At 48.1% G+C, this 19,556-nt stretch overlaps 1 protein-coding gene across 1 annotated transcript in view; it reads right to left on the reverse strand.

Moving 5' to 3' along the window:
- Positions 1-19,556, reverse strand: part of LOC134398778 (sodium channel protein type 5 subunit alpha-like) — a 297,293-nt gene that overhangs the window by 206,969 nt on the left and 70,768 nt on the right. The window contains exon 6 of the mRNA XM_063126285.1: positions 16,285-16,494. Coding sequence (XP_062982355.1) covers positions 16,285-16,494 — 210 coding nt within the window. The remainder of the gene's footprint in view (positions 1-16,284; positions 16,495-19,556) is intronic.

A 19,556-nucleotide genomic window follows, 5' to 3' on the forward strand; every position in this document is an offset into this window, starting at 1 on the left:
TTAAAGCGCCTTATCCTCCACCAACGTGAAACACTCACCCACCTTCCCACCCTCCATTTTGAGCCGAAAGTTCTGCTGAAAAGCTTTCCTTTCAGGATCTTATTTCCAGAGATGCTGTATTGTTTTATAATCGATAAAGAGAAGCTCCCTGCCCCCCCCTTTAGAAGAATTCGTCTTCTCATGCATCCTTCCAGAGAGACGCTGGGTGTGATGTTGCTGAGTGCAGCTCAGCTGTCTCTGGATGTGACAAGGCGCCTATAAAGCAAAACAGCATGACCGCGGCTGGAAGGAATGTGCAAGCAGCAGACTCATGCCAGCTACAGGATAGATAAAAGATAAAAGGGACTTGCGGGCTTATCCTCCCCCGCCCACCCGCCACCCCCGCAGCCTGGAATGGTTCCATTTAACAGGAAATCACTCTGGAGTGACAGAAAGACAGGTACCGTTATCCCTGTTTCTCCGTCTCTATGGACTGATCAACATGCAGCAGAATGAGATGGTACAGTCCTGCAGTGGGGAAAAGGACTGTACCACTTCCATTTACAGATGACCCCCCCTTTCCCATCATTTCTTATAGTAGAAGAAGAGGAAAAACAACTCTCCCTGAAAGTAGAAAGCTAGCACAAACATGTTACAAACCACTACCAAGACTTTTCTCCCTTTGGTGCTAGTTCTTCACTTAGTGGCATTATTTGATTTCTCTTTTAATGTGGGGGGAACATCGAAAAATGGCCTGTGGACTGCTACTGCAGGATTCTACCACATCATTCTGCTGCATGTGTAAAACAGGCTTAGAGCTGGGCTATAGGATGAGATGATAGACTACGGGCTCCTCTAAACGAGCGATTTATTGCACGGTAGTGATTGGCCATTCAGAAATCTTTTTGGGACCATTACATGATGTTGTCAATGACCAGGACATCTGCCATGCTACCCTCCTGGAAATCCCACTATGAAAAGAACCGGTTTCAATGCGGTAATATCTGGAAAAAGAGGGATCTTGTGCCACTAGATGGCACTGTCTCAATAGAAGTGAACCATGTGGTCACCCTTCTCTGCCTGTGTAATGCAGCCCATAACAACCACACAAAAGAAGCAGGAAGCACAAAGCCCCGGGTAAGCAACATGATTTCCCCTCAATGTAAAGACACTCTAAGATTGCAGGATTCTGGATTGCACCTGCAGTTGGCATATATGTGTGTGTGTGTGTGTGTGTGTGTGTGTGTGTGTGTGTCATATTTTTGAATCCTCTCCGCCACCCCAAGACAAAAGCTCCCTGCATGCAGTAAACTAAAACATCAGAGAGTGGGTTATGATGAACTTTTCTCCACCACATCCTAGTTAACTGTATGCATGGATTTGATATTTTACATGGAAGAACCTACAGAAGGTGAGAAATGTGCCCCTACCAACCGCAGTCTGAAATGGTGCAGTCCCAAATGCTTCTATGGGACAATGAAGGTGAGTAGAATCCTGCGTGTGACTGGGAACCTTGCTTTATCAGTCTTCTCGGTCACGCAAAGAGTTCCATTCGCATTTGAACCTGAGTAGAAGCCCCTTGCAGGCCTTGCAGGTTGGGGGCATGGCAAGGAGTGGCCCAGCGGTCTGCTTTGAAGACCAAGTGTACATCATGACAGTCCCCAGAGCCACACTTCCACGGAGGATCCAAAAATGGCAGGTAGCGGTGTTGTTCCATACCCACCCACCAAGTTCTAGCAGTTTTCATCTCCACCAGGAACAGGTCTTTGGCTCTCAACAGCCCATTCAAGACTAATCCTATCTCTCCTCTCTCATCTCACACTATTGCCCCGCTCGTGCTCTTCGCTCCTCTGATGCCATGTTTCTCGCCTGCCCAAGGGCCTCTACTTCCCTTGCTCAGCTTAGTCCATTTTCTTCTGCTGCCCCTTATGCCTGGAACGCTCTTCCAGAACATTTGAGAACTACAAGTTCAACCGCAGCTTTTAAAGCTCAGCTAAAAACTTTTCTTTTTCCTAAAGCTTTTAAAACTTGATTTTGTTCTGACTTTATACTGTTAGTTTTACCCTACCCAGTGCCTGTTTACCCTACCCTGTGCCTGTTTGCATTCTCTTCTCCTCCTTATTGTTTTATCATGGTTTTATTAGAATGTAAGCCTCACTATTTACTGTTTTACTCTGTACAGCACCATGTACATTGATGGTGCTATATATATAAATAAATAAATAAATAAATAATAATAAAGCCACCACAAAAGACCTCGCTTTACAACAGGAAACAATGCATGGTGGCTAGGGAAATTCATTTCCCCCCAGCTACTGTGAGGATTGAAGCCAAGCTCAGAGGGAACAGGGAATTCTGAAGGGGGGAATAGCAGATAACATCAGTCAGCAGCTGCCCTGCTTTTTAAAAAAGTGCCTGGCCTACATCCCCGGGAGCCCTGGTTCCACCAAGTGGGGCCAATACAGGCGGCCCCCAGGGCCCTTATATGAGTCTGTGTAACCTATTCAGGCATAATGCCTATTCAGGCATAATGCCTGAATAGGGTTCTGCTTCTCCATCCATATGCAGCAGATCAATTCTCAGGCGTTTGGTGGCACACATCCATCTGGGAAGCCTAACTGGGGGAATGGGTCACAGGGGGAGAGTAGCAGCCAGCGGAAGAGCCAAGGACACACCCACACACCGTTCACCCTTCTCCCTGGCAAATCACATGCCTGTCGACAGCCTGTATGTTTCCTTTTAGACACAGAACTGATAGTGGAGACGGGATGACTTTAAACAGCAGCCTGGTGCCCTGCAAGTGTGTTTGGGCCTACAACTCCCATCATCCCCAGCCACCTGTAGTCCCAAACGCACCTGCAGGGTGCCAGGCTGGAAGAAGGCTGTTTTAAACTATGTGTGTTTATTATACTGAATTCAACATCAACAACCACAACACAAAAAACAGGCCTCAAACAGTCTCAGTAGACCCTAGTTTCTCTCCTAGTTCCTCACGATGAATCTCCAGTCCCATCTGCCAGCGACAGGCCTTTTGAAGTGGACTTGAAAGCAAGAGCAATGATACATCGTGCAGCTGTTCTGCAGTGATCACAGCCCAGGCTAACATTCTTTTTGGAAAAGGGATCTCTGAAATCTCCTTCAAAAGCACAGAAGATGGGCAGTATTGAACAGGAACCAGAAGAAAGAAAGAAAAAAAACTCTGTAAATTGGGAGCATTTGAGCATGTGAGAACATTATCCAGCAGCCGGAGGCTCTATGCGCAAGGCTCTCAAGGACATATTCTTTGACTTCCTTCTCCACTTCTGGCCTTGAGAAAAACCTCCTACCTTTTCGGATGGATTATCAGGAACCGGCTCCCCACAGCTGAAGAAACATACATTCCCTCAGGCAGCGAACTCCACCTCGTCTCAAACAGAGGTGCAAAATCGGCCGACACATCTTGCCAAGCACAAGAGTAATTGGCTTCGAAGGCCAGGCCTTTCCAACTACCAAGGACCCTCTGTCACTACATTTGGACTTCCTCATGCAATACAAAAAGATGCTAGGGAGGAAATGACGTCGGTGGAAGAACAGGTGGCTTTTGAGATGGCGAAGAACCCGACCATCACAAGGCCAGCAGAGAGAATAACTTCCTTTCACCTGCCAACAGGAGCACATTCACCAGAGGAATCTTCCCCATCCATCTTCCTCTCAGTACTGAGAGACTTGCTGGATGACCTGAGCAAAACTGCTCATATCAGTGGAGACTGGTGATTCCGATATCAGTAGGGTGGTAAATCCACTCCAGGTTTCAGTCAGGACTCTAAGGAGCTATCCAAGGTGCTGACCCCAGCCCCCAAATAGGTTCAGCTCCTTGGATAACTTCCTCAGAGTTCTGACTGAAACCCGGAGCCCCACTGACATCGGAACCACTAGCTTTCACCGACTAGTTCTCTCTGTCCTCCCTAATTCTGAGCCCCATCACCAATCAGGAATATGGGGATAATATTATTGGCCAACCTTACATAATTGTTTAGAGGATCACTGAGGCAATGCAAGTGAAGTGCTGTGAGCAATAAATAAATGTAAATCGTTGATCAGGGCCTGTTTTATTTTTAATCAATGCCCTGGTTCGAATGATACCGCAGCCCACTGAGGATTCATTAATCCTCAAGGAGCTATGACACATACTGGCCACCATTATAAATATGCAATCCTCAACCTGGGTTTGTTGGGAGTTGCGGCAGTGGAGGCTGGCCAGCAGCCTCTACTGAGTTGTCACATTGTGTGAACCTGCCTGCGGTGGTTATTTGAGGGTTAAACATGCCTTGCATAACCCTACAACAGATGGTTGGACTTCCAGTGCTGGTCTTCTAGTACTGGTGGACTCTGAGGAACCCTTGGATGAGACTCCTGAGGGCCACACATCCTCCGTAGAGTCTGAGGAGGAGGTCAAGCATTTGGCCAGCCCTAGGGCATGCTGGCACCAGAAGGCACTGGCCTATCACTTGGGAGCAAAGTGCTCATCTCCAGAACTTCAGCAACCAGGCTACTTTGGGGCAGAGATCTACTCAAGAGCCAGGCTTGCCTTAGAAATAGGATCTGAAGCCAGTACTAACACTGTGGACACAGCTAGACCTAAGGTTTATCCTGGGACCATCCAGGGTTCACCCCTGCCTGAGCACTGGATCCCCTGTGTGTCACCTAGGGCCTTCCTAGACGAGGCCTTAGCGCGCCTTCTGTCCCGGCTTCCCTGCTGTGCGTCCAGATGACGCACAGGGGAATCCGGAGACAGGCCGCGCTGAGGCCTTCTCCAACGCGCCATAAGCGAATTCGCTTATGGCGCGCCTTTTCCCCAGCTCCGGCCTGAGGCCGGAGCTGGGGAAGGTCTAGGGACTTCCGTGGCTTTTTGCGGCTAATCGCTTACTCACGAGTAGCCACAAAAAGCCGCGGACTGGCCACAGCGCTGAGCGCTGTGCCCATCGGCCGGGGAGATCCCGGGAGGGAAAAGGAGGGGAGACGACACAGGACACACACACACACACACACACGCACGGAGGGAAAAGGAGGGGAGATGACACAGGACACACGCACGGAGGGAAAAGGAGGGGAGATGACACAGGACACACGCACGGAGGGAAAAGGAGGGGAGATGACACAGGACACACACACACACGCACGGAGGGAAAAGGAGGGGAGATGACACAGGACACACACACACACGCACGGAGGGAAAAGGAGGGGAGATGACACAGGACACACACACACACGCACGGAGGGAAAAGGAGGGGAGATGACACAGGACACACGCACGGAGGGAAAAGGAGGGGAGATGACACAGGACACACGCACGGAGGGAAAAGGAGGGGAGATGACACAGGACACACGCACGGAGGGAAAAGGAGGGGAGATGACACAGGACACACGCACGGAGGGAAAAGGAGGGGAGATGACACAGGACACACGCACGGAGGGAAAAGGAGGGGAGATGACACAGGACACACACACACACGCACGGAGGGAAAAGGAGGGGAGATGACACAGGACACACGCACGGAGGGAAAAGGAGGGGAGATGACACAGGACACACGCACGGAGGGAAAAGGAGGGGAGATGACACAGGACACACGCACGGAGGGAAAAGGAGGGGAGATGACACAGGACACACGCACGGAGGGAAAAGGAGGGGAGATGACACAGGACACACACACACACGCACGGAGGGAAAAGGAGGGGAGACGACACACGGGACATGGAGGGAGAGAAAGATCAGGAAGGGATCAGGAGCGGATGGGGGGGGGTTAACTAATAAAAAACCCTTACCTTCTCCGCAGTCTTCGGGCGCACGTGGCCCCTTTAAACTTTTTAAAAAATGGCCGGCGCTGCAGGGCTTCCGTCGTCCCTGCGCGTTGTGCGTCTAGGAGGCTGGGCGGCGCGCGTTAAAGTTTGCACGCCGTCGCCCCGCCTCCCTGCCGGCTTATCCCGGCAGGTCTAGCAAGGCCCCTAGATGAACAGGTTTGACCCCTGGACAATCCAGGGATAAACCTTAGGTCTAGCTATGGCCTGTGTGATGTACCTGGGTGTGGGCTGAGAGTCTGGGCTATTTAAGCCTCCAGTGGAGACCTGCTAGGCGTTAGAACAGCACATTTATTTATTTCAGCTCCAAGTGCCTTGAACTCTTGTTTCCTTGACCTTCCTTCTCCTTGGACTGATCTCTCATATTGCTGACTTGTGGGATCTTGATAAGTTCCCCTTTCTTCCTGGATTGGTAATACTGTGCTTTTGCCATTTTGCTTGCCTACTGCCTTTGCTAAGCAGATTTCCACCAAATTTGTCCCAGGGCTGAGTCTGACCTGGCCATCGCAGGACATAACCTGAGAAGGATGAGGTAACAAGCAGGGAACTCCCTGAAGACCTTAAAATTCCAGAAGGTCTGTATGACCTATACCGGTTGTTGGGGAACATGGGTGGGAAGGCGCTGTTACACTTATGTCTTGCTTGAGGATTTTCTATGGGCAGCTGGTTGGCCACTGGGTGAACAGGATGCTGGACTAGATGGACCCATGGTCTGATCCAGCAGGGCTCTTCTTACATTCTTCTCACCAGCTTTGGAAGGGCTGTAGCTCAGTGAGAAGAACATCTGCCTTGCATGCTGTAGGTCCCAGGTTCAATCCCTGGCGTCTCCTGGTAGGGTTAACAAAGAAGACCCCTCTCTGAATCCATGAGGAACCACTTGCCAGACAATTTAGACCAGTGGTCTTCAACTTGCCCAGACCCGAGACCCAACTTGGACTCCCCATTTGCAAACATGGGACCCACTTCCAGAATTTTCTCCATGCCCAACAGGGCAGCAACAGTTTTGCCACGACCTTTCTGGATGGATCTTGCAACCCCACAAGTTGAAAACCACTGATTTTAGCCAGTTATGGGCTAGATCATAGAATCATAGAATAGTAGAGTTGGAAGGGGCCTATAAGGCCATCGAGTCCAACTCCCTGCTCAGTGCAGGAATCCACCCTAAAGCATCCCTGACAGATGGTTGTCCAGCTGCCTCTTGAAGGCCTCTAGTGTGGGAGAGCCCACAACCTCCCTAGGCAACTGGTTCCATTGTCGTACTGCTCTAACAGTCAGGAAGTTTTTCCTGATGTCCAGGCGGAATTTGACTTCCTGTAACTTGAGCCTGTTATTCCGTGTCCTGCGCTCTGGGAGGATCGAGAAGAGATCCTGGCCCTCCTCAGTGTGACAGCCTTTCAAGTATTTGAAGAGTGCTATCATGTCTCCCCTCAATCTTCTCTTCTCCAGGCTAAACATGCCCAGTTGTTTCAGTCTCTCTTCATGGGCTTAGATGGATCAAGAATCTCACTTAGTCCAAGGGAGATTTATGTATTCCAAACCAGAGTCATGTGCATGTGTCCTGAGGGAAGCTGGAATTGGACAACTCCATTTTTTAAAAAAAGCAAAACAGGAACATTTTATTTAGGGGGTGGAAGGCTGCCTCTGCACAGCCATGGTGGCTTATGAGTAGGGTGACCATATGAAAAGGAGGACAGGGCTCCTGTATCTTTAACAATTGTATTGGAAAGGGAATTTCTGCAGGTGTCATTTGTATATATGGGGAATGGGTGTGAAATTTCCTCCTCATCACAACAGTTAAAGCTGCAGGTGCCCTGCCCTCTTTCAAATCTGGTCACTCTAGTATCACTCGTGCACTTTTAATTGTTGTGATGAGGAGGGAATTTCACCAGGTTCTCCATATATACAAATGACACCTGCTGAAATTCCCTTTTCTATGCAACTGTTAAAGGCACAGGAGCCCTGTCCTCATTTTCATATGGTCACCCTACTTATGGGTCAAGAGTTCTTCCGGGGGAATTTAAAAATCCCAGCCCCTAGGAAAAAACGCTGGCCTGCTCCAGATGCTTCCAAGCATCGATCCCTCTTCCTTCCCTCCCAAGCAGACAGTGTGTTTGCTTATTGCTATTTACCTCTCATAAATCTAGGCTGACTCATAACTCTTAAACTGCACTTTATTACTAAATGTACCCTTAATATCTCCATCAAGGCATATTTTCCACTGCCGGGTTGGCAGGTCCGAAACCATAATGCCCGCCCACATACCAACACTGCGACCCCCCACCCCCACCCCATATAGTGAGGCAGGGGTTTGTTGTCGTGGTTGCTGTTTCCCTGATCAGCAGAGCATTCTTCTAGCCTCATCCATTTGCCAAAGGTAATTATAAATATATATAATTCATCAGCTCCAAGCCGCCTGAAGATGCATACGGTCAGACTTCGATTCAGGATACAATGTACTGGAATCTTAATGCTGACTGCATGATCACCTGAATTCCTGTGACTTAAGGCAGAAACACGCTGAAAGAGGGGCATTGAATCACAAGCCCACAGGGGTCCCCAGATGCCCTCACCCCCTTCTTCCCCCAATTATTTGGACAGTTCCTGACTCTCCCCATTTCCAATTTAAAGACTTGGAATGTCTCTCCTAAGTTTTAGATACCGGCAGTAAGATCTTTAAGCTAAAATATACTGTTATTTTTGGTCCCACCCCTTCTGGTCCCGCACCTTTCATCTCTGCACCCCACCCCCACTGGAATCTAGCCCATGAGAGCATCTCCAAAATTGAATTTAGGCCTCTGGCTGAAAGAGGTTCAAAATCCCTGCCCTAAAACAACCACCTGGTTTCACCTTTCTAACCTAGGCCTCATGCTCTCCAAATCTCCCTGTTTATCAGGGGGAGATGGGGATAGGGGAACCTACCTTTTGACAAATCACATCCCCTCCAAAATCTGACAAGTAAAAACAGGGACATTGCCATCTCTTTGTAATATATCCACCATCAAGGATCGCTACTCCCGTTGCCAAGGAAACACATCCCTCTGCCATTTTCAGTGTCTCTTCCTAGCACCTTGATTCCAAAAACTCAATTTTGTCTGGGAAGGTACACCAAGAGAGAGTTACGTTACACAGGGCAAGGAACTAGCAAGCGTTGACAGTTAGCAGTGGAGAAAATGGGGGTGGTCCCTTATCACAGGACCACCGGAAGCTGCCTTATACAGGGGCCTAATCTACACCAAGCAGGATATTGCACTATGAAAGCAGTATGAAAGCGGTATATAATAGGCAGGAGCCACACTGCTGCTTTATAGTGGTATTGAAGTGCCCTGACAACTGTTGGGGCCCATTGACACAGACCATATACTGCTTTCATGGCTCCTGCCTTTTATACACCGCTTTCATTGTGCAATATCCTGCTTGGCGTAGATTAGGCCTGAGTCAGACCATTCAAACATGTCACTCAGAATTGTCAAGAATGATTGGCAGCATCACCTCAGGGTTTCACGCAGGGTTCCTTCCAAGCCCTACCTGGAGTGGGGACGTTGGAGGACTCCGTTTGTGGGGTAAAGCAAGGTGAGGTTTTGTCAGCATGGCCCAACTGGACTCTGTCTCACTCATCCACGCCGCTGGCCTGACTCGCCACTGGACAGGTAGGGCCAGCTTGTGTTTTTCCCCCAGTTTTTTTAAAAAAACTTGTGCAAATCACGGTTGTAAATATTTACAGAAATCACAATGTGTGCAAAATTGCAGCCATAAATAGTGCAATGTGTGCAAAACTGCAGGCACACATTCCACTAACTAGACCACTTATGCCTGCAATTTTGTGCAAATTGCCCTATTTACGGCTGCAATTTTGTGCAAATCACGATTTCTGAAAATATTTACAGCTGCGACATTCAGCCCCTTTTGGGCATGATGGACTCCTGCTATCCACTGACCCCCACCCAGGCAACTCAACTCAGGTTTTTTATGCAATCCAGGAAGTTCTTCCAGGCCTATCCAATGAAATTTTAGAATGTTTTAAAGATGTTTTAATCATGTATGGTATGTTTTTAATCAATTTTAATGTGTATTTTATATCATGTTTTTATACAGTTTGTTTTATACTTTGAATGGTTTTGGCTTTTGTGAACCACCCAGGGAGCTTTGGCTGTTGGGTGGTATAAAAATGCAAATAATAATAATAATAACAATAATAATAATAATAATTTGCCCAAACAGATTTGCACACATGACAGCTGAAATTTGCGCCAATCTCCATTTTTAATTAATTAATTAATTAATTTACAATATTTCTATACCGCTCCCCATTCAAAATAAACTACAATGGAAACAGAATAAAACACTTTAAAATAGATTTTTAAAAGCAAAACGAAAGGTGAACTGTGAACTTTGGCTGTTCATCCTGGAACAGTGACGTTTTCAGGAAGCGCGAAAGGAATACAAAGTTGACGCCTGCCTGACTTCCAGAGGCAGGGAATTCCACAGCAGGGGGGCCACCACACTAAAGGCTCTTCCCCTGGTGGACTTCAATCAGAGGATGGGTCTAGGTGGACCCACCAAGAGCATGCCCTCGGATGACCTCAGTGACTGCGCAGGTTGGTAGGGGAGAAGGCGCTCTCTCAGGTATCCTGGTCCCAAGTTGCTTAGGGCTTTGTACACAGTACAAGAACCTTAAACCTGGCCCGGTAGCGAATAGGCAGCCAATGCAGTTCCCTCAGCAGAGGAGTTACATGCTGGAAAGAGGCAGCTCCAGACAACAGCTGAGCTGCAGCAATCTAATCAATCCCAGGTTTGGCTGACAGCTCAATGGCTGTTTTTAGACGTTATGTTGTCTTTGTGTATCCTGTCTGTTTTATGTTTTTATGGCTTTATATTTTGTATATCACTTTTATTGTTTTAATCTTTTGTATACCACCCAGAGAGCTTCAGCTATGTGGCGGTATAGAAATACTACTACTACTACTACTACTACTACTACTACTACTACTAATAATAATAATAATATGCACAAATTTAAAAACACACACAGAGGATCCGCTAACTGGCCTGACTTGTTGCGGACCAAGTTGGGTTATCTAGTGGAAGCTGAGTCAAAAATCTTGGGCGGGGGCAAGCCGCCAACAGCTCATCAACCTCCACCCCCAAACCGGATTCCTGCAACGCCCCTACTTCAGACAGCACAGTTGATCCGGCATAAATCTGGATCCAACCTACGGATGGTTGCCCATGTCATCAGGTCACATGAATTTATATTCTGGTCTCTATCTCCAACTTAATTCACCCCTTTGTGTCCTGTCTATCCTCCCATTCCCTTTCAGGGCGGTGAATTCTGCTCCGTTGAATGCAGCCCCCTCTCTACATTTCCTCTGGACTCCAACGGCGATGCCACTTCCTAATGAACAATGACAGGCTTTTACTTAATCTAGTCCTCCTTTGATCGAATTCAGCATCCTTAATCCTCACTTTATCTGCATTCACAACATCAATCTTCCAGCAATTGAAATGTGGAATCTTATTATGTAGCGTGATCAATACTCCTCAAACGATGTTAAGCCATTCATGTCTGCATAATGCTTACAAAATGATTGATTTCCCAGCGCTGCCATTCATATTTTGGCTCTGAGGGTTTCGAAGGCACAAGCAGCCCACAATCTCACAGTGAGAAATCACACACATCCGAGGGAAATCAGGAATTAAAAGCACCCAGCCCAAGATTGGTGTGGTGTTCCTCCGCATGGCAATTTCTGACCATGTGTAGATTGACCCTGTGCCCATTCTCTCCCCTGGTTTTCCTCCATTGTTCCAGACCCTTTATATTTCATGGGTGAAAACAGGAGCACACTTATCATAGAATCATAGAATAGCAGAGTTGGAAGGGGCCTACAAGGCCATTGAGTTCAACCCCCTGCTCAATGCAGGAATCCACCCTAAAGCATCCCTGACAGATGGTTCTCCAGCTGCCTCTCGAAGTCCTCTAGTGTGGGAGAGCCCACAACCTCACCAGGCAACTGATTCCATTCTTGTACTGCTCTAACAGTCAGGAAGTTTTTCCTGATGTCCAGCTGGAATCTGGCTTCCTTTAACTTGAGCCCGTTATTCCGTGTCCTGCACTCTGGGAGGATCGAGAAGAGGTTCTGGCCCTCCTCTGTGTGACAACCTTTTAAGTATTTGACGAGTGCTATCATGTCTCCCCTCAATCTTCTCTTCTCCAGGCTAAACATGCCCAGTTCTTTCAGTCTCTCTTCATAAGGCTTTGTTTCCAGACCCCTGATCATCCTAGTTGCCCTCCTCTGAACACGCTCCAGCTTGTCTGCATCCTTCTTGAAGTGTGGAGCCCAGAACTGGACACAATACTCTAGATGAGGCCTAACCAGGGCCGAATAGAGAGGAACCAGTACCTCACGTGATTTGGAAGCTATACTTCTATTAATGCAGCCCAAAATAGCATTTGCCTTTCTTGCAGCCATGTCACACCGTTGGCTCATATTCAGCTTGTGATCTACAACAATTCCAAGATCCTTCTCATTTGTAGTATTGCTGAGCCAAGTATCCCCCATCTTGTAACTGTGCATTTGGTTTCTATTTCCTAAATATAGAACTTGGCATTTATCCCTATTAAATTTCATTCTGTTGTTTTCAGCCCAGCACTCCAGCCTATCAAGATCACTTTGAAGTTTGTTTCTGTCTTCCAAGGTATTAGCTATCCCACCCAACTTCTATCATCCCAATTCTTATCCCAAATATTGCTGCATATTTACATCTTGCCAACAGTTCTGCTTTGTCGGCTGACTGCTGTACTAATTCACCCTATAGCAGGACCGGGGTCAAATTTGGCCCTCCTGTGTTCCCCAGGGGGCCATGATCCTTTTCCTGACCCTACTTTCCACTGAACCAATGCAGGCTGGTTGGTCCAATGTCAGCGGGGTGGTGAATCTGTTCTGGGTTTCAGTAAAAAACAGTCTAAACTCTAAAGGAGAGCAGGGAAAGGGAGCAGTTCTGTAGGCAGGGAAGGGAGGGGACGAGCACACAAAGAAACCTTCAGCTTCTCTGGCCTCCTTCCCTCCCTCTCCACTAGAGTCCCAGCTAGATGGGCAAAAAACAAACAAACGCCCGTCTAGCACAAATGCAGAGCAGGAGGAGCGCAGGGGCGAAGATCATCTCCCTGCTCCTCCTGCTCTGCATAGGATACCCATCATCCTCCAGGTTCAGAGGCTGCCGGGCCTCCCGATAGGATTGCACCCTAAGGTGGGGATGGTTCAGGCCTAATCTACACCTGCCATTTATCCCGGGACGGTCATGAGGTCGTTCCTGCACGTCCAAATGATGTACAGCTGATCCTTGGATGTACTGGGGATGAGCCCTCAGTTCTCCTGGGATAGTTGGGACTGCTTTCTTCCCAGTTTTCCCGCCATCTCAGGACCATCCCGAACTCCGTGGGCGGTGTGGCTCTAACTCCCAGAGTCCTCCCTCTTCCCCATGAGTAGCAGGGCTCAGGAAACAGGCAGGGAGCTGTGCGGGGGGGAGTCCGTGGGCATCGTAGTTTTTCACCGTCTTTGGGATGGCACTCGGAGTCTTCCAGTGCCCAGTTTGTTTGTTGTTGTTGTTGTTTTAAAAAAATCCTACTTTTGCACAAGAATATTCAAAGCCCCCCCCCCCCTTTTTTAAAAAAAAGGCGCCCTTGTCCGTCCCTCTTTACTTCCGACACAACCTGCTGGCCTGTAGCCCCTGAGGGACGATCCCAGAAGTGGAAATCTCTGTGAATGTCCCTCCCCACTCCCCAAAGGGCTGCAGGTGTAGATGAGGCCTCAGTCTACTGGGAAAATTTGCGCAAGCCAGGACATTTGCGCAAGTCAGGATGTTTGCGTGAATCGAAGTGAATGAGACAAACGTGAGCATGTGCTCGACAATTTGCAAGCCTGTTTTGCGGACGCCTGCTTGCTTTGAGAGCAAAAATGAAATTGTCAAACATCCCTAGCCACCAGTGCTTCGAAATGAGCCTCACCAGCGCACATAATGAGTGTTCTGCACAGCAGGACAGGGTCCAGGGCAAACCGAAGGCGGCCACCAGCCTTCTCTAAACTGGTGCAATCCAGAATGTGTTCCTATCATCCTTGGACAACATGACCATTGGCCCCAAGGGCAGTGGCAATGGTGGGAGTTGTAGTCTGGAAGGCACCAAGTTGGGGAGATCCCATGGTTGGGCCTACTCCACCCATGAGAGACCCCTGTGCCTTAGCTTGCTGCACAACTGGCAGAGATTCAACAGAGGCACATTTCATCCAGCATGCCAGGAAGGCACACCTGTTGAATATCGGCCTGTTGGGTAGCTTATAAAAGGCGTTGGGTGCCAGTTTCTTTCTTTTTGAAAGTGGCAAGCCTGCTAAATATATACCTAAAAGAAATAAGACAGAGATGAGATGGAAACCTTACAGTCACTGTTCAGCACAGGAGCCATGCCCTGTCTGAATCAAGTCCTGCACTAAGGTTTAGCTTTCTTTGCCTGCTTCTTTCTATTCAGGATCCTTCCTTCCCAGGCTGGCTTTACTCCAGATGACCACAATGTTTCATCTATTAATTTGATTTGTAAAGCCTTCCACAAGACGCCTGCCTAGACTTGCCTTTGTTTGTTTGTTTTGTTTTTCCATAAAGCTGGAACTGAGCCAAATACTGTCTGAGATTGCATATTTTGCGGACTGGCCAGGAAGTTTCTAGACAGGTGGTGGCATGAGCTATAGACCGCTGATGGGACAGGGACTCCCGCTATCTGCCCACCCCCACCCAGGCAAATCAACTCACATTTCCAGGCTGTGCCAGGTTATTTCCACATGTTATTTGCCCAAACAGATCTGCACACATTGCAGCTGTGCAAATGACGGCTGAAATTTACACCAATCTCTATTTTTAATTATTTTTTTATTTACCATATTTATATACCACTCCCCATTCAAAATTCTGGAGTGGTGTACAAGATAAAATTCAATAAAAACAGAATAAAACACCTTAAAATAGATTTTAAAAAGCAAAACGAAAGGTGAACTGTGAACCGTGGCTGGTGATTAAGGAAAGGCTTCCTGGAATAATGACATTTTCAGGAGGCGCCGAAAGGAATACGAAGTTGGCGCCTGCCAGTGCCTGCCAGAGGCAGGGAATTCCATAGGAGGGGGGCCACCACGCTGAAGGCTCAGGGGACTTTGGCCACAGCTAGACGAGGGGGGTGGAGGGGGATGATCTCACGATATGATGATCGCGAGACCATCCCCCTCAGTCCACACGTGGCGCATGATGTCCAGGGAGGAAGAGGACATCGGGCCTGCCATTTTTTTTTCCATCTGAGAAGAGCACACGAGTGCTTCTGTGCAAAAGGTAGGTATTTTTTTAATAAAAAAATTCTCCTGCTCCCCCCACCCCACCCCCAGGAAAAAGCAGGAAAAAAGGGCATGGCGATATCCCGGTGCAAGGGAGGGATCATTCCTCCCTGCTCCTGGGATGTCCTGTGCCTCATGTGAATGCAAAGGGATGATCCCGGGGCAATCCCTGGGATATTGCCCCATCTAGCAAGGGCCCCTATAGGTAGAGGTGGACAAATTCATCTGCACCTGCCTCATCGGATGCTTCACTTGCCCTACCGCCATCACCATCCACCTCCACTCATCGGGACGTGTGAGCTTCTTTTGAGACTCTGGAAATTGTGCAATCCCCCCCCCCAATTGTGCGTCAAATGTGGCTGTAAAGGCCCATTTACACAGTGGGAGGAAATGTACCATTTTGGCAGTGACAACCAATGGCTACCAAGCACTCGTCAGAGACATGCCATGGGTGCCCGACTGGTGGGGTAGGATGCGGGAGAGTCCATCAGACCTTCAGACTCAGTCGGATGCTCGTGGCATCCCTATCGATAGGATGAGGCCTCCCGACATTGAGGCTTGCCAACTGAAAAATGAACCAACTTTGGTCCAAATGGCCAACTGAGCTCGTATATTTTTCCGTGCAAAATTGACACTTGCTAGGCACAGAACTCTGAGCTTCCTTGTGATGTCGAAGTTGGGTTTTTAAGGTTCCTCTGTATCAGGGTTGTGGAACCTCTTTCAACCCAAGGGCTGGATTCCACTTTGGCCAAGCTCTTGGGGGCCGAGTTTCAGAGGTAGGTGGGGCTGAAGGCAAAAGGGGAAGGACCCACCCCACCCCAAAATACCAGCAAATTGTCACTTAGCTCTTTTACTGCCAGTAACTAAGCCTTAGGGAGAAGCATTTCCACTTTTTAGAATGGGGAAAGTTGGAAAAGCACCCAATTATTGGTAGTCAAGGGGAAGGGGCCGGGGGGAAGGGGAACCCCAAAAGGCTAGACTGGGGCCCCAGGCAAACCAGATCTGGCCTGCAGGCCAGAGATTCTGCATCCTCCCCTTACATATTCATATCTTCCAGCACCGCAGCTGAACGGACCTACAACGAGCAGAAAAGGGAGTCGTTTACCTGAGTCGTTCAGATATGCCTCCAAGGAATCCCACGTGCCGTTGGTGGAGTTAAATTCCTCGAAGTTGCGGACACACTTGTGTCTCAGGTTCCCCATAAAGAGCTGGAGCCCTATGAGGGCAAAAACACTCAAGCAAAAAACGGTCAAGATCATCACATCGGCGAGTTTCTTAACGGACTGGATAAGGGCCCCCACGATGGTCTTCAAACCTAAGAAGACAAAGGCGGAGAGATTTACAGGCTGAACTCTGAACTCTGACTGAGCAGAAGCTTCACATCAGGACTATGACTCAAGACTACTGGAGGCAGAATCTACAAGACACCCGCCCCGAACATGTCCCAGTTGTGAATGCATGGCAGAGGTAGCATTCCCGTCGAATTTCACCTATGGTGAAATTCAGGGAGAATTTGGAGGGTCCCGCTCAGGCAAAACATCTGTTGGAATTCTGAGGTAAACGGAAAGAATTTCAACACGACTAGTGAAATTTCTCAAACAGGGACTGCACATGTCTTCTAGCCAAGGTCAAAGTATTCCAATTGTCTCAATTTCTTCCTGTTTCGGCACATTTTCTTCCCTACTTAATGTGATTCAGCTCCATTAATATCATTGGGACATTTGCCACGGATCCTTGGAAGTTTGGCCTGCATCTACCTTTTTTATTTATTTAATTTTCACGTTAATGAAGCATTAAAGGTTCGAGTCCTCAAGAACTTGGAAACCCATAAAATACTTTGAGGATCCGAGTCAAAAGAAGGTGATTTGCTGAAATTCAAGTGAGATGGTTCTCTATTTGCAATTTGCCAATATGGTGTGCATATTTACTGCTCATTTTCTGTCACACAGAGCTTATTAATGGAAGGAAGGAATGGTAATGTAAATCTGTTCCAAGCCTACAAGATAGGGAAGCTCTACATGGTTTGGGTCCAGGTTATTTGAAAGAACGTATTCCCCCTTATGAGCCTGCCAATGCTTTGAGATCTTCTGGAGAAGCCCTTCTTTCAGTCCCACGCTTGGTGGGAACATGGGAGAGGGTCTTCTCGGTGACTGCTCCGGTGCTCTGGAACTCTCTTCCCAGGGAAGCTAGGCTGGCTCCTTCCTTGATGGGCTTTCGGAAGCAGGCTAAAACTTTTTTGTTCCAGCAGGCCTTTGGAAAATAATCTGGCCCTCCATCTATGTTAATGTCTTACAATTTTGTTGCATATTTTAAATGTTTATGGTTTTGTTTCCCCCCCCCCCAATGTATATTTTAAACTTTGTAAGGCCGCCTTGAGGCCCAGCCTTGGGCAAAAGGCGGGATACAAATAAATATAATAATAATAATAATAATAATAATAATAATAATAAGTCTTCAAATAGCCTTTATATCGATATTTCTGTGTATGCTTTAATTCTAATGCTTCAGGGGTTGGTAGGAAGCGGTCCGCGGTGCTCAACTGTTGACAAGATCAGTTTTGGGTGTGCAAGAAACAACTGGGCTACTTTAAAATCAATAAACAAAAGTAAAACTTGGTGCCATGATGAGCAGTAGCAGCATTTCCTTGAAGGAAAAGAGGTGTTCCGAAGACAGAGGGGATTTGGACAGTTGTGTTGTTCTTCTGTCCTTCAAGACAGGGCTGATCAGATGTGCACCCCCTAGTGGAGCCCCTGGGGTTGGCTGGAAGTTTATTGTGGGTGCGGGAGAGGGTGTTCCACAAGGACAAGGTCAGTAGTAGCACACGAGCTTCCTTGAGTGAAAGCTCACCCACCGTCTGCCACCAAATGAATGTATGAAGCAGCCTCAAAGAACTTGTCCACCTAGCCTGGTACTGTTTGCTTTGATGAGCAGCGGCTCTCCAAAGACTGAGCCAGTAATCTCCCCCGTCACCATCTTCCTGAGTTCCTTTTCCTGTATAGACTGAAAGTAGGACCTTCTGCACACAACGCAGTAAGCCGTGAACAGGGTAACATCAAGGGTAGGCATGGTGGGGCACCTGCCAATGGTCCCCACCCCAGCAGGGGGCCCAACCATGGATTTGCTCCTCCTCTTCACCATGGCAACCTGCTTGTTGCACTTTGGACCAGACCAGTGGTGGTGGGAAGGAGGAGCAGGAGATGTCATGGCCCATTTGCTCACTGGCTCTTTGGCTGCCTGTCAAGCAAGGCAGAGGTAGCAAGGAAGGCAAAGAGCATGAGGAGCAAGAGCCACCAGTGACCATGGTGGTGAGAAGGTGGACACACTGAGGGATGAGGCCCATTGAGAGTGTCCAGCTTAAGGGCTCTCCAAAACCCATGGATCTCTGCTGAAGGAAACTCACTGGGCGTGTTTGAGGGAGCATTCACCATTCCCAAGTGTTGCGCAGAGGTGGCCTAAGTTACATGGCCTATGACCTTCCCCAGCCTGGTTGCCCTTCATCTTTACTGGCCTTCAACTCCCATCAACCCCAGCCAGCACGGCCAATGATCAGGGATGCTGGGAGTTGTAGTCCAAAACATTTGAAGAGCCCTAGGTTGGGGATGGCTGCCCTAGAACATTCCTCAGATTCCTCTGCACCGGAGAGAGAATCCATGGCCGAGATGCGTGACTTTCTCGACAGAGAAATGGTCATGGAAAGGAGCCTTCCAAGGCAGAAAGCATGGAAGCCGTTGCCTTCTGGGAACGATGTCATGGAGGCCCCCGGCAACGAAGCCTGTGTAAAAGGCTGGCAGATCCGCTTTCAAATGATTTTATTTTAGCTGAGTGGGAACGAGAGCAGCCAGATAGTCCATCAATTAGAGATCCATTTGGATAATGTTTCTTAAGGTATATCCAAACCAAAGCTCCTCCTGTTGCAATCCGTGAAATTCTGGCTCGATTTCGTCACTCAGTCTTCACTGTTCATGGAATAGGCATTTCTTTTTCTTCCTCTTGGGACTGTGGGCTCGGCGTTTCTCTGCTAGCGATGGTAAACAAGCACAACAGAACTTGCACTGCTCTTGCCACGTCAGCAGCCAATGCGTGAAGATACCTCCCTGGATTATGAAGCAGCTGAGGTTGGGCAAAGGCAGAGTGCAAACACTTCTCCTATCCTTCTACCAAGAACAAAAATAAAGAGCGTAACCAAAAACTACCTATGATAAAAGGGGCTGGTGGGCGCAATTTTGGCATATTGGTGACCAGCCGTGATTTACTTTGCATTTTGCTTTTTTGCTTTTTTTTTTTAACTATTTTAATGTGTTTTTATTCTGTTTTTATTTTATTTTATCTCGTACACCACTCCGAAATTATGAATGGGGAGTGGTATATAAATATTGT

Source organism: Elgaria multicarinata, chromosome 1 (assembly GCF_023053635.1).
Source record: "Elgaria multicarinata webbii isolate HBS135686 ecotype San Diego chromosome 1, rElgMul1.1.pri, whole genome shotgun sequence".
NCBI lineage: Eukaryota > Metazoa > Chordata > Lepidosauria > Squamata > Anguidae > Elgaria > Elgaria multicarinata.